The sequence below is a fragment of the Marmota monax genome, unplaced genomic scaffold, assembly GCF_021218885.2.
Source record: "Marmota monax isolate L192 unplaced genomic scaffold, Marmota_monax_Labrador192_F-V1.1 WCK01_AAM20220418_F8-fsc00017, whole genome shotgun sequence".
Taxonomy (NCBI): Eukaryota; Metazoa; Chordata; class Mammalia; order Rodentia; family Sciuridae; genus Marmota; species Marmota monax.
This window is the reverse complement of record NW_026695241.1, coordinates 21689583-21703379: the sequence shown is the minus strand read 5'-3', so window position 1 is coordinate 21703379 and position 13797 is coordinate 21689583. Positions and strand designations below refer to the sequence as shown.

The 13797-nt window shown below is 52.6% G+C and overlaps 1 protein-coding gene across 16 annotated transcripts in view; it reads left to right on the top strand.

Moving 5' to 3' along the window:
* Papln (papilin, proteoglycan like sulfated glycoprotein) overlaps nucleotides 1-13797 on the top strand; it is a 34160-nt gene that overhangs the window by 1658 nt on the left and 18705 nt on the right. For 8 of the 16 annotated variants that reach the window (XR_006851064.2, XM_046440936.2, XM_046440932.2 and 5 more), the window contains exons 2-12: nucleotides 2227-2286; nucleotides 6246-6323; nucleotides 7504-7619; nucleotides 8458-8518; nucleotides 8764-8866; nucleotides 10575-10705; nucleotides 11813-11936; nucleotides 12390-12470; nucleotides 12562-12734; nucleotides 12845-12971; nucleotides 13440-13566. Coding sequence is in view for 15 of the 16 variants with exons in the window: in XM_046440932.2 (XP_046296888.1) it covers nucleotides 2227-2286; nucleotides 6246-6323; nucleotides 7504-7619; nucleotides 8458-8518; nucleotides 8764-8866; nucleotides 10575-10705; nucleotides 11813-11936; nucleotides 12390-12470; nucleotides 12562-12734; nucleotides 12845-12971; nucleotides 13440-13566 (1181 nt within the window). In the remaining variant the exon portion in view is untranslated. The remainder of the gene's footprint in view (nucleotides 1-2226; nucleotides 2287-6245; nucleotides 6324-7503; nucleotides 7620-8457; nucleotides 8519-8763; nucleotides 8867-10574; nucleotides 10706-11812; nucleotides 11937-12389; nucleotides 12471-12561; nucleotides 12735-12844; nucleotides 12972-13439; nucleotides 13567-13797) is intronic. The other 8 variants (XM_046440944.2, XM_046440942.2, XM_046440935.2 and 5 more) reach the window with 1 other exon arrangement.

The window sequence follows — 13797 nt, the reverse complement described above, 5'->3', positions numbered from 1 at the left end:
GGCAGAACCCACATCAGTTAGGGACGGTGCAGGAGGGTGGTGCCCAGCGCCACCAAAGCGCCAGGCCCAGGTCTGCCCCGCGGGAAGTCCCAGCCCGGGTCCCACCAGCCGCCTTTGGGTCTGGTGAAGCACCACCGCGTTTGGAGTGTCCGTCCTGCGATCCGGGGCGCTCTGTCCTGCCCCTGTCCAACCCCGGGAGTAGCTCGGTGGCCAAACCCAGCTGAGCTGGCCCTGGAACCGGACAGGTTGTTTGTCACCACTAGATGAAAAAACAACTTTACAGGCTTCAGGGACTTTGGAATTGCAGATATGAGTTGTAGTCCGGGGCATCTGCAGAGGCCGGGGTAGCGCTGGTAGCAATTGTAACTTTTAATTTTTTTTTCCTTCCTGTCCTTTCTTTAGTCTCTCCCATAGCTAAGCTCACCCGCCCCTAAAGGTTTGTCTCCTTAGAGAAGCATCTCGCATAGCCAATCATGTCATCAGCCTTAGGCTCCTACAGCCGCGCCCGCTTCCCCTTCTGAGCCAGAGCGGATGCTGTCCCCAGAGCTGCCTCCGCGAGGTCCCGGCCTAGCGAGGCTGGAGAGGGGAGAGCATAAACCTCCCTCACACCAACCCCAGGAATTTCGGATTTGACTATGAAAATGGTTACTAGACGAATGATTGTATTTACCAAGTACCCAGTACCTATGTCTATACGGGTGCCAGGGGAAATTTTGCCAAACTTGGCTTATGTATGCTGTTTTTTCCCAGTAACCTGAAATCATTTTATATTAAACAAACAAACAAACAAACAAAAAAAGACATTGGTGGAATTACAGATTTTAAAATTCAAACATACAGGTCAGTACTTGTTAAATGTTTTGTGCTGAACGGTACCCATTTCTTATATCATTCTTTGATGCAGCGACTAGTACATACAAGTGCAGTGTGTGCATACTGAACACACATATACCACACTGCCTACGCACACATGGTACACACCAAATCACACAGCCATTGTACGCAGAGTGCACTGTCCGGACTTAATCTTGCACAACACGCTGAGCACCTGCCTGTATGCACACTAGTTATGGAGCCTGTTCATGGAGATTCTGTACAGAGAAAAGCTGGCCTGGGTTTAAAATAAGATACAAAGTCAGAGTGGTGGTGCAGGCCCCAAATCCCAGGGACTGGGATGGGAGCCAGCCTGGGCAATTTAGTGAGACCCTATTTCAAAACAAAAGTTAAAATGGATGTAGCTCAGTGGTAAAGTGACCCTGAGCTCAATCTCCATTATTTGTGTGTAAATGTATATATGATATTATATATGCAATACCATGTAAATGATACAATCGTGTGTGGGTGGATGGGGATGTGTGTATTGAGCCCAGGACCTTACATATGCTAAGCACTCTCTCTACTACTGAGCTACACTTCCAGCCCCAATTAACTTTAAATTTTTTTTTCTTTTAATAATATTTAACTGCCCATGGATCTTTATTTTATTTATTTATATGCGGTGCCAAGAAACAAACCCAGGGCCTCACACATGCTAGGCAAGCGCTCTACTACTGAGCCCCCCAATTAACATTTTTAAAAGCAGTTGAATTTTAAAATTATCTTCAGACTTTAAAAAACATTTAAATAATAAAAACTGATATACAAATCTATATCTTTAAATTTTATTTATTTATTTATTTGTTTATTTACTTTAACTAGGGATTGAACCCAGGGGCTTAACCACTGAGCCACATTTCCCAGCCCATTTTATTTTTTGAGGGCCTAAGTTTCTGAGGCTGGCTTTGAACTTGTGATCCTCCTGCCTCAGACTCCTGAGCCCCTGGGATGACAGGAGTGTGCCCTGCACCCGGCTTTTACCAGGTGTTTTTAAACAACGGGTGTAATGGCTTTTTCAGAGGAATCTCTTGGTGAATTTAAAGCAGCGACTGTGGTTACTTTTAGTATGAATTCCCTGTTTTCAACAACACAGTAGTGCTTTAATTGCCCTGTTTTTTCTCGGGTTCCCTGAAACAAGTTGTTCCTGAAGGTCTGCCAGTTGCCGGGCGCTTTCTTTCCCACGTGTGTGAATGGCACAGCGGTGGTGTGCGCCTGGTGTCTTCTCTGTTTCGCACCCCGGCGGCGCTCCCTGCGCGGGTCGCCGATGGGACCCCACACCCGGGGCTGCAGCAGCGGGAGGCGGTGCCCTGCTCCTGCCCCGCCAGCTCTAACCCGCGACCTCTCTCGCAGGTGGAAATGCGACTGCTCCTGCTTGTGCCCTTGCTGCTGGCTCCCGCGCCCGGGTCCTCGGTGAGTGCAGCGCGCCCCGCCCCCGGGGGACCCTGCGGAGGAGGCGAGGCGAGGTGGGCTGGAGCCCATCGGTGGCAGCAATTTACCCAGGAGAGGGTGGCAGTGCTAGAGAAGATGGGGAAAGAGGAGGCAACCCACATCTCTGCCCTCCAGCTCCTGCAGGAGTTCCCGGGACTGCCCGCAGGGAGGCAGGGAACAATCCCTAGGGATGGCAACCTGCCACCTATGGAATGCACCCTTCAGAAGGTGGTGGGTGCATTCCATTGGGCCCTGGCTAATGCTAAGAGAGGACAGCCCCCTCTCTTGGTGGTGCTCCAAGGAGGAAAGTCAGGTGGGGACCATACCAGGACCAGTCAAGGTGTAGGGCAAGATAGCCCATCCCACCAGACACCTGCAGTCCACCTGGAACCAAATACTGCTGTCCCTCAGCTCCGGTATTTGAGTGTAGCTGTTTGGGGTGTTTGCTCTGCCTTTGGGGTTTGCCCCTAAGCAGAACTGTCCAGTACAACCTTCTGAGAAGAGCTGCATCTTAGAGATGTTCTGATGTTCAGTAGGTGGCCTCTAGGTCCCTTGTGGCTATTGAACACTTGAAATGTGGCTATTGCAAGTGAGGAACTTTTAAATTTGACTTGGTTTTTGTTTAAATAGTCACATAATGGCTACTGGCTATGGTATTAGAGCAAAACTTAGTGGTTACAGGAAGCCAGCTGGCCATCAGAGTAGCAAAGGGACCCAAAGGACAGGGTTCCTTGGAGAAGGTACCTGGGGCCTAAGGATATGCAGGGAATGTTCTAGACTGCAGGACCCACTTTGGGGAGGAGAGAGTCTGTGGAGTTGAGTGCTGCCCTGGCTTGCTGGACAGAAAAGAGAGCATTGAGATAACTAGGCCCCATTCTGCCCTGGGAGAGCTCTCACTGGGGAGACCACAGCTCTGCCCAGCCTCTGTGAGGCAGGCACAGGTGGGAGAGAAAGGACTCCCTAAGAAAGGACCCAAACTGTGTGTTGCTGTAGGGAGGGCAGGGGTAATGCCACCTCTGTAGAATGCAGGAGGAAGATGAGCAGGGCAGGCCGGGATGGAGGTTCGTGGTGGGCACTGCATGGTCCTCCAAGTGCCTGAGGATCCAATGCTGGTCACAGAGAAGTGGTGGGCTACAGCCATCCTTCTCCACTACCTGCCAGCTTCCCATGTCACCTCTGCTACCCTGTGACCCTTGCTTCCTAAATGCTACACTCAGATCCTTCAGGGAGTTCTGATGTCCCAGCTGCATGCAAGTCAAAGCCCAGGTGGAGGGGTCATCATGACCCCAGGACAAAATCCCAATGTATGACCCTAGCCAAATCACCAAGCCTAAGATTCCCCTAATTTGGGAGTTGCAATGCCCATCACTCAGATGAAACAAATCAGAGCACCCTGTGTCCTTTCTCCCTCAGGAATACCTGGAGTAATCTCTTGCCTCCTCCTGTTTCCAGCATCTAGTCCCAGATGGGGCTGGTCATGGCCTGGGTTGAGAACCCTGCTCCTGCTATCCTCTACCCATCTGGTGAAGGGGTCTGGCCCAAGCTGGAAGCTTAGCTGCTTTCATTTCTGGTTCCAGCCGGGGCAGGGTCTCCCATAAGATTCCCAGCACCTGGGGATCATTCTCAGTGCTGAACAGGGGTTGACTTGGATGATTAAAGGAGGCAGCTGGCCTCCATTCCCACAATTAAAGTCTGGTGCCCCAGCCTCCATTCCCACCTGCCTCCTCTCTGTCTCTCTCCCTTCCCCATACACCACCTTAAGCTGATTCCCCTGGAAGCAGTGCAGCAGAAAGGGGGCTCCTGATTTGCTCCTGGTGGGGGCGGGGTGCTGCTGAACACAGCACAGGGCAGGCAGGGACAGGCCCAGGGCGAGGCTGGCTGCATCAGCCCTTTCTGGCTTCACACCCTCAAGCCGCTCGTGGTCTGGGTAATTACAGGGAATAAAACATGCTGGTGCCACTCGTGACTAAACATGTTCCTTCCGTGGAGAGACAGTACAGAGAGGGGCACAGCACAGCAGGGGGAATCACCCAGGCTAGGGCTCTCCAATGCTGACTGCTGGTGGCCCAGCACGTAGATGCCATTCTCATGGGTGCTGGGTGCAGGAAGCCGGAGAATGTTTGCAAGGCATCTCACCTTCGAGAGAGCCCTGTGTTCATGCAGGGCATGGTGGCACAGTGACTCAAGAGGTTGAGGCAGGAGGATCCCAAGTGTTTGAGACCAGCCTTGGCAACTTAGTGAGACCCTGTCTCAAATAAAAATTAAAAAGGACTGGGCTGGGGTTGTGGCTCCGTGGTAGAGCGCTTGCCTAGCATGTGTGAGGCACTGGGTTCAATTCTCAGTACCACATAAAAATAAATAAAGGCCCATCAATGACTAATAAAATATTTTTTTAAAAAGGACTGGGGGTGAGGGCTGGGGTTGTGGCTCAGCAGTGGAGCACTTGCCTAGCACATTCAAGGACCTGGGTTCCATCCTCAGCACCACATAAAAAATAATTAAATAAAATAAAGGACTGGGGGTGTAGCTCAGTGGTAGAGTGCTCCTGGATTCAATCCATTGTACACACACACACACACACACACACACACACACCCACCCTGTATTCAGACCAGTCCCCACTTCATCCTGATGGGCACAAGGTGACTCCATGGTAGGGAGGTCCCACTTCACCTTGACCGCAGCAGCTCGCCCAGCCCAGCCCCGCTTTAGGGAAGGGGGGATTTGGAGAAGCTCAGGTAGCTGGACGAGGGAACCAAGACAGACATCCAAAGGGGCCTGGGTCAGAGAACGAGAGCTAGGCCCACACCCGCAGGGAGGGAAGGCTGCAGCCCTCTCACCACAGAGTGGCCAGGCTTGATGCCTACGGGGAAGAGGTGTTGGAATCCCGGCCTGCACTGCCCCCCGTCCCTGGAAAGCTACTGGCCACTGCTCAGTCACTTCCTTTTTATTATTTTTTTTTAATTTTATTTTTTTAAAGTATTTATTTTTTAGTTATAGTTGGACCCAATACCTTTATTTCACTTATTTATTTTTATGTGGTGCTGAGGATAGAACCCAGGATCTCGTATATGCGAGACGAGCGTTCTACCGCTGAGCCAGAATCCTAGCCTGTCACTTCCTTTTTAAACTAGAAATTTAATCCAAATAAAATCAACTTCGATTTCGTTGAGAGACTACTTTGATACTTGGCTCACTGGTTTTGAAAGCTTATCGCCTTTGTGGCAGCGGGAACTGAAGACGCAGATGATGCTCAAGACTGAGAGCACAGCCCTCTTTATGCCGGGCTCAGCAAGTTGAGTGCAGACTTCTCTGCCTGGAGTTCTGGTCAGTTATTAAGCAAGGGTGACCAGGTGTTCCAGATGGAGATGAGCAGCCCTCTGTGTCACTGGGCACCATTGTAACAGCCCCAGCAAGAAGAGCTCACGTTCCCACCTGAGCATTCTCTAAAAATTAGGGGTGCTTTCTATTCCTGAAGATTTTTATGTGGCAACACCCTAAAATAAAGTCTTCTTCCAGAAAATGGGACGTGTTTGCAGTCCATCATCTGCTTCCTGGCAGATTGTGAAGTCAAGTCAGATTCCTGTCCAGCTCCTTAGGACTTACCTAATGTTTCATTTGGCTGCCCCTGAGAAGCAGGCAGGGATACAGTCCCACGATGACAGCCTGGGGTGAGGCTGCCCTGTCGTTATGCCCAGTCGTTCCTGTGTGGCTTCCTCTCTTTCTGCCTCACATTTGTTATGCAATGGGTTCTATTGGGTTGTTCTGAGGATTAAGTGAGAGAATATGGGTGTCACGTGTGGACTTCTGATGCTAGCTGCAAAGTGTCAGATCTTTCTGGTTCTCAGGACTTAGAATCCTTCTTTATGAAGCCTCTAGACCTTCATTCCCTCACAGATTAAAAGGCTGCTCCAATTCCAGCCATCACATCTGTTTTCCAGTCATCAGGAAGGCATGAGGAGGAAGAAGAAAAGGACAAATACACATGCAAGCCCAACACTTTTACTTACATGACACTGGTGAGAATTTAGTGATGTAGCCTGTTAGCTGCAGGAAGTTAAGAGAATTTGGCTAAAAGTCCAGTTTTCAAAGATTCTCTCATAATGGGGGAAGGGGAGTGGCTATTGAGGTACTCTTGGAAGTCTCTGCCATGGATCAGCAGGAAGAGACCACAGCAGACTCCCTCCAGGATTAGATTAAGTTCCCAGTTTCATAGACTAGAGCTCTAGAAACTTCTAGAAACAAGTGCCACAGGCTTGGTGTGGGAACCTGGGGAAGCACTTCCCTGCCTATGGGTGACATTCCCGTCCTACTTGAGGCCTTCCTGTCCTTTTATATGTCCATCTTTGGGGGCTCATGCTCATGATCAGGGGGCTGTAGACCCTTTAGTTCTAAGCTAGGCTCTGGCCAGATTATATCATTGTCAGGGTGAAAAGTCGCTGTTCCTGGGTTGGCAGTTTCCCTACCATGTCTGGCAAATAGTAGGAGTTCAAGAGATGCTGCTGGTACTGGCTACTTTGCCAGATAAGAAAACCACAGCTGACCGAGGTTAGATGATGACCCAAGGACATGCAGCTGTGTGTCCCAGTCTTATATTGATCCCTTTTTTCCTTTAAGGTTCCCTCCCCACATCAATGTTGATCCACAAAAACCTGTGCACAGCCCCGGCCATAAAGCCCCTCACCCAGGATGGCAGGCCCTGGAAGTTCTGGCCCTTCCATGATGCATGGACCTTTTCAACACCCTCTCTCCCACACTCAGGCCTGGCTTAGTTCTTTATGGTGAAACCTGGTTAATTTAATTCTTCTTATTTTGTTTTTTTTTGGTACCAGGGATTGAACCCAGGGGCACTTGACCACTGAGCCACATCTCCAACCCTTTGTATTTTTTATTTTGAGACAGATGCTTGCTAAATTGCTTAGGGCTTTGCTAATTTGCTGAGGCTGGACTTGAACTTGTGATCCTCCTGCCCCTGCCTCCCAAACTGCTGGGATTACAGGCCTACAGTGTGCCACCAGGCTGCTCTGAAGCTTGCTAATTTTGTAAGTGAGCATTTTGGGGTGCCAGGGCAGTGTTGCTGTGTCCTACAGGCTTTTTGAACAGGTAGGGGAGTGGCTTTAGGCACAGGGCCCTTATGGGGGCTCCAGCTCAAGTCCTGATGGGTGATGCTGACTCACAGCCTGAGCATGTCTTTTTCAGGCTCCCAAGGTGAGGCGGCAAAGTGACACCTGGGGCCCCTGGGGCCAGTGGAGTCCCTGCAGCCGGACCTGCGGAGGAGGCATCAGCTTCCGGGAGCGCCCCTGCTACTCCCAGAGGTAGGGGAGACTAACGGGAGCCCAAAGAGGGCAGGTGCAGGGGAGGCCAGCTACTGGGTCAGGAGCGAGGCATCAGGGGCCAGCAAACGACATTCATTTTGGAAGCAGCCTCAGTGGAGTATAGGAAAGCAAACCATTTCCTGTGTACTTACCCACCTATTTCAACCATCAGCCTTGATTTGGAGGAACTGGAGCTGGTCTGCTTCTTCCACCCCTGAGCCTCGGGCTCCTCATTTGCAGTAAATTGTTGTGGTTTTTTAAAAAAATTTTAATTCCTGTGGTTTTTATTATTATTTTTACCTCCAGCAGCTTTGTCAAGTGTAGATGTTCACCACTTAAGTGATTTTTTTAAGCACTTAGTGTGTGCTCTGCACTCTGATGGGTTCTGTAGAGGGGGTGGGGACCAAAAGAAGAGTGTGTCCTTCCAATTCATTCCTGAGAACATATGTGAAAAGAGGGCGGGGTGAGAGGGAGAAAAAACGTGTTATTCTAAGTACTCTTATTCACTCCTTAAATTTTAAACTAGTCTTACAGGTGGGTGAATATTACGTCCATTTCCAAGGGCAGAATTTGGATCTTCCCTGGAAATTTGCTTTAAAGAGGCCTGATGGTGCCGAGTTAGACCAACTACAGCATAGTCAGGCTTCTGTCGCTTCTCTCGGAGGAATAGGACTAATAATGCCCACCCAAGGGGATTTGTGTGTGCACACACCCCTCCCCACCTAGCCGCCCCTCTAACTCAGCCTTGCCCACCTGGAAGCCCCACCAAAGCTGGGGGCCTGCAGGAGGGCCCAGGATGGGGCGAGATGTTGGGGTCTTCCTGGTCCTCTGCCCGCAGGAGAGATGGAGGCTCCAGTTGCGTGGGCCCAGCCCGGAGCCACCGCATTTGCAGCACCGAGGTAAAGGCCGCGCGGCGCCACCTCTCCAAGGCGCACCCGGCTGAGGCCCCGGGACACCCTCCCTTGGTGGCTCCTGAGCGCCTTCGGCATCCGCACCCGGGGGAGCAGCCTTGAGCGCCGCAGCTGGATGGGGTGCGGGCCAGAGGCTGAGGACCCAGGGCTCCAGGCAAGGGCGGTGGGAGGGGACAGGTCCCGGCCTCCGGGGCGCCCACGCTGGGACCCACTTTCCTGCTCTGGCCGCGCAGAGCTGCCCCGACGGCGCGCGGGACTTCCGGGCCCAGCAGTGCGCCGAGTTCGACGGCGCCGAGTTCCAGGGCCAGCGGTACCGGTGGCTGCCCTACTACGGCGGTAAGCGCCTGGCGTCTAGGGGGCTTCTGTGCACACGGACTCGCAGTCCTTGTCACCATACTCTAGACGCCTGGTCACATGTGTCTTCCAGAATCTCCAGTACCCTTAGCCCGTGCCCATTGCAACACAGCACGGTTGTCATTTTGACGTCTTTGGGCCCTTTCCCATCTCTGCATGTATTCTGAACGCTGTGGTCTGTAGCGTTTGGAGCAGGGTTTTGTTCAGCCCAAGGCTCTGCCTGTTGCACAGAGGTGGAGGTGGGGAGGGAGGGGTAGGATCGGTGACCCATGAAGCAAACTGCAGGCAGGGTTTGGTCGAACAAGACCCCATTACCCCCATCTGGGGCCTGAGGACAGGGTCTGGGTAACGCTGAGCAGGGTGGAGGTCGCTAATTTTTAGAAAAATACAGTTCAAGATAAAAACACCAACGTGTACGTAATTAAGACATTTAGAGAACTCGGAAGCCTTGCGATAACCCTGAGTGTGTGTTTTCACTACTGGAGAAAAATGACTTCTGGAAACTCCAGAAGATTTTCTACATCAGTGAACAACGAGTAGTCTGTCCTCTGTGTGTGCTGTGTGGGGGCTACCCTGGCCAGTAGGGATGCCCCCTACAGCCCCTGGGAGGTGGGAGGAGCTTTGGCATTCAGTAATCCTTCCGCATCCTGGGGTGGGTATGTGCAAAAAATAATTTTTATCTATCCACATCATAGAAAAATGGAAACAGGAAAAAATGTTAAAAATAGTCTAGGTAGGCGCTGTGGCTCATGCCTGTAATCCCAGTGGCTTGGGAGGCTGAGGCAGGAGGATTATGAGTTCAAAGCCAGCCTCAGCAAAAGTGAGGTGCTAAGCAACTCGGTGAGACCCTGTCTCTAAATAAAATACAAAGTAAGGCTGAGGATGTGGCTCAGTGGTCCCCAGTACCAAAAAAACAAAACAAACAAACAAAAAAGTCTAGGAGGGCTTCCTCATTGTGGAGTTGATTAAAGTCCTGTTATCACTTTGGCTGTTCATGTGTAATACCTAGATAGTAAATACAAGACAAGTGCCCCTGCCCTCACTGTCAGCAGCTCTTTTTACATTTTCTCTATATTGTTTGCATATGGGCAATTATTACACAGTAATTTCCATTTTTCTTTTCCTCTTGTGCTGAGTATCAAACCCAGAGACTGGCACATGCTAGCTAAGTGTTCTGCCACTGAGCTACACCCTCAGCCCTCTTTATTTTATTTTGAGACAAGGTCTTGCTAAATTGCCCTAGCTGGCAACTTGGTATCCTCCTGCCTCAGCCTCTGGAGTAGCTGAGGTGCCACTGTGCCCAGCATCATTCTGTGTTTGAAAGCGTTTTCCCATTTAAATGTACAGTCTCCATAATCCTCACTTGAACTTCATGGTCAAGCACACACAACACTTCCTTGATAATCAGGGTAGAGTATGAACACCTGAGCTACTCTAATGCTGGGGTAGACCTCCTTAAGAGTGTAGCTTTTTCTTTTTTCTGGGATTTCTCCTTGACTGGGTCCCCAGAGACCCAGATGGGGGACATCTCTTCTGCCTGGGATGAGGGTGAGCTTCTGTGCCACCTTGGGGGCTGAGGCAAGGGCCTCATCCCCCAGTCATATATGTGCTCCTGGGCCTGCCTGAGCCTCCCTGCTTCAAGGCCAGGCCTTGGGCCCAGATCTCAGCTTTGCCCTCTTGCCCATCCTAGCCCCTAACAAGTGTGAGCTGAACTGCATTCCCAAGGGGGAGAACTTCTACTACAAGCACAAGGATACCGTGGTGGACGGGACACCCTGCGAGCCTGGCAAACGGGATGTCTGCGTGGACGGCAGCTGTCGGGTGAGTTGTGTCTCCCCTCCTCTGAGCTGGCTGGAGGCCTCTGTGGATACCTGTTCACCACCAGCAGGGCCAGGTGGCTGTCAGGAGCCCAGTGTCTTCTCAAGTTACCAGGACACCAAGCCCAACTCCAAGGATGCTTTATAGCTATCACAGACGTCCTCTCACCCCCTTCTCCTTACCCCTAAAGAATGCTGACCTTGGGCTGGGTTTGTGGCTCAGCGGTAGAGTGCTCACCGCACGTGTGAGGCCCTCAGTTTGATCCTCAGCACCACATAAGAATAAATAAATAAAATGAAGATATTGTGTCCAACTAAAAAATAAATATTAAAAAAAAAAGAATGCTGACTTGTAAAAGAAACTCTGGGTGGCATGCTAAAACTGACTTCAGTAAAAACCAAACCCATGCCAGGCACGGTGACACAAGCCTGTAATCTCAGTGGCTCAGGAGGCTGAGGCAGGAGGATTGCAAGTTCAAAGCCAGCCTCAGCATTTTAGCAAGGCTCTAAGCAACTCAACAAGACCCTGTCTCTAAATAAATATAAATAAAGGTCTGGGGATGTGGTTCAGTGGTGAAGCGCCCCTGGGTTCAATCTCCAGGCCCAAAAACATACAGAAACCAACCCCAAACAAACCCATCACTAAGGGATGGCTGCGGGTGCTTGGATGGTAGTGCTGGGACTCTCTCCTCTTGGTTTTCCTCCCCTCTGGGTCAAAGTCGGGCAGATTCTTTTCAGGAGGTGTGACGAGATGGCCTCCCGCAGCCTCAGGTCCCTGTGGTACCTACCAGTTGGCAACTCCAGGGCATGGCCACTTTCCCAGGAGTCCCACAACTTGGGCTGGCCTCTAATCTGTCATGGCCTCACCAAACCATTCTCTGAGGAGGGCGATTGACCTGCTGGTTTGCCAAAACCACGTTTGGGGAGCTCCCTCCAACTTGTGTGAGGAGAGGTGACCTCCAGTGGAGTTAGGGTGTAGTCACCAGAGAAAGGGAGACACCACAGGCCAGGTGTGCTCAGCCGTCCCTGGCTTGCAACTGAGTAACTCCTGAGCACCTCTGTCCTGCCTGGTCCGTGTCTCCTTCTGCTTTCTCATATCCCTCCCTGGCAGGTTGTCGGCTGTGACCACAAGCTAGACTCGTCCAAGAAGGAGGACAAGTGTCTGCAGTGTGGGGGTGACGGCACCAGCTGCTATCCAGTCACGGGCACCTTTGATGCCAATGACCTCAGCAGAGGTAGGGGCCCCTGTAGGGGGGTTCTGATGCCTGCCTGGCGCTGGCCTGTCTTCCTCTCCGGACCAGGCTCCAGGCCAGGTGGCTTCATGACCACCAGTGGGTCTGTTGGGTCTCATCCTAACAGCTCCCTGTGGCTGCAGGGAGGAGACCACACTCTTAACTACTTGTCCATTCTGATCTCATACTGTTGACACTGAGAAGCCGCTTCTCATCCCTTTCCCCCTGGTCCCCACCCTGTCCCTTCTCCCTCCCCAGCCTTCCTGTCTCTCTGGCCTTCATAAAGCTTTTTCCTCTGTCAGCAACACTGACCCCCAAGCAGCCCAGCCTGCTTGTCTCCCCTCCCTTCATCTGTGCCTCTTAGCACTTGAACCCCCAAGGACAGCTCCTTCCTGGGGTCTGAGGGGTGCCAGACAAAGTAGCTCAGACCCCCACCCCTGAATCTCTGCCCATCAGGCTACAACCAGATCTTCATAGTTCCCATGGGGGCCACCAGCATCCGCATCGAGGAGGCTGCTGCTAGCAGAAATTTCCTGGGTGAGGCAGCAGTTTGGGTGCTGGGTGAGTTTGGTCTGTGTGGGAGGAGCCTCTGCCCTCAGGGCTGACCGGGACACTTGTCCCTACACAGCGGTGAAGAACGTCCGCGGTGAGTACTATCTCAACGGGCACTGGACCATCGAGGCAGCCCAGGCCCTGCCAGTGGCCAGCACCATCCTGCAGTATGAGCGGGGTGCTGAGGGGGACCTGGCCCCTGAGCGGCTGCAGGCCCGGGGTCCCACCTCAGAGCCCCTGGTCATTGAGGTGAGCAGGGACCTGGGTGGCATAGGGACTGGCACACAGCTGGGCTGGGAGTCTCAGCCTGAGGCTGGCCAGTGGGATGGCCTGACCTCAGCAGGGACACTCCTGCACAGCTCCTCAGCCAGGAGCCCAACCCTGGTGTGCACTACGAGTACCACCTGCCCCTGGGCAGCCCCCAGCCAGGTGTCTTCAGCTGGAGCCACAGCTCATGGAGTGACTGCAGTGCCCAGTGTGGTGGTGGTGAGCACCCGGCCGGTGGCCAGGGGAGGGAGTGGGCCCTGGGTTCAAGGCACTGCAAGCCACACAGGTGGGCAAGTAGCAGCTCTCTCCTCAAGGCAGGGCGGAGGCAGTGAGGACGTGTAGGTGAAAAATCTCAGGTTGTGGGGTCACCTTGGGGACCCTTGGGGATCTGTAGGATTCCATGCAGGACCCCAAGAGGGAGGACTTTACATTATTCCATTGGGAGTGGAGGCCAGGCCAGCATCTGATGACCAGGTGTCAGGCTCAGCTGTCGCTCTCAGCTAAAACTCTCAGCCTTGGTTTCCTCATCTGTAAATTGGGGGTAATGATCAGGCCCACCTGAGAGGGTTGTCCGATACTTAATCAGGATGACCTGTGGGTGGGGTCCAGAGCAGTGCCTGGCCCAGAGAAGGAGTGTTTCCTGAGAGTTGACGGAAGGCTGCCCTCCTTGGCTCTGACCCCACACAGGTCACCAGTCCCGCCTGGTGTTCTGCACCATTGACCATGAGGCCTACCCCGACCACCTGTGCCAGCGCCAGCCTCGGCCAGCTGACCGCCGCCCCTGCAATCCTCAGCCTTGCCCGCAGACCAAGGGGTGAGGCCCTTGTGGGCCCCTTCCACTCATGGTGGGGCCCAGGAACCTGGGTGGGAAGGGAGGGGTGTCTAAGGTGCTTCTGGAGTAGAACAAAGAGGTTGGGGGGCCCAGGGCTCTGCAGAGCTGTAGCTGGGGACTCTGAGGGAGTCCATGAAGGGCCCTGAACATGAGGCCTAGGGCCCTTCTCTCCACCCTTGTATGCCCATGCAGTCCTCAGAATGTCCAGGCTGG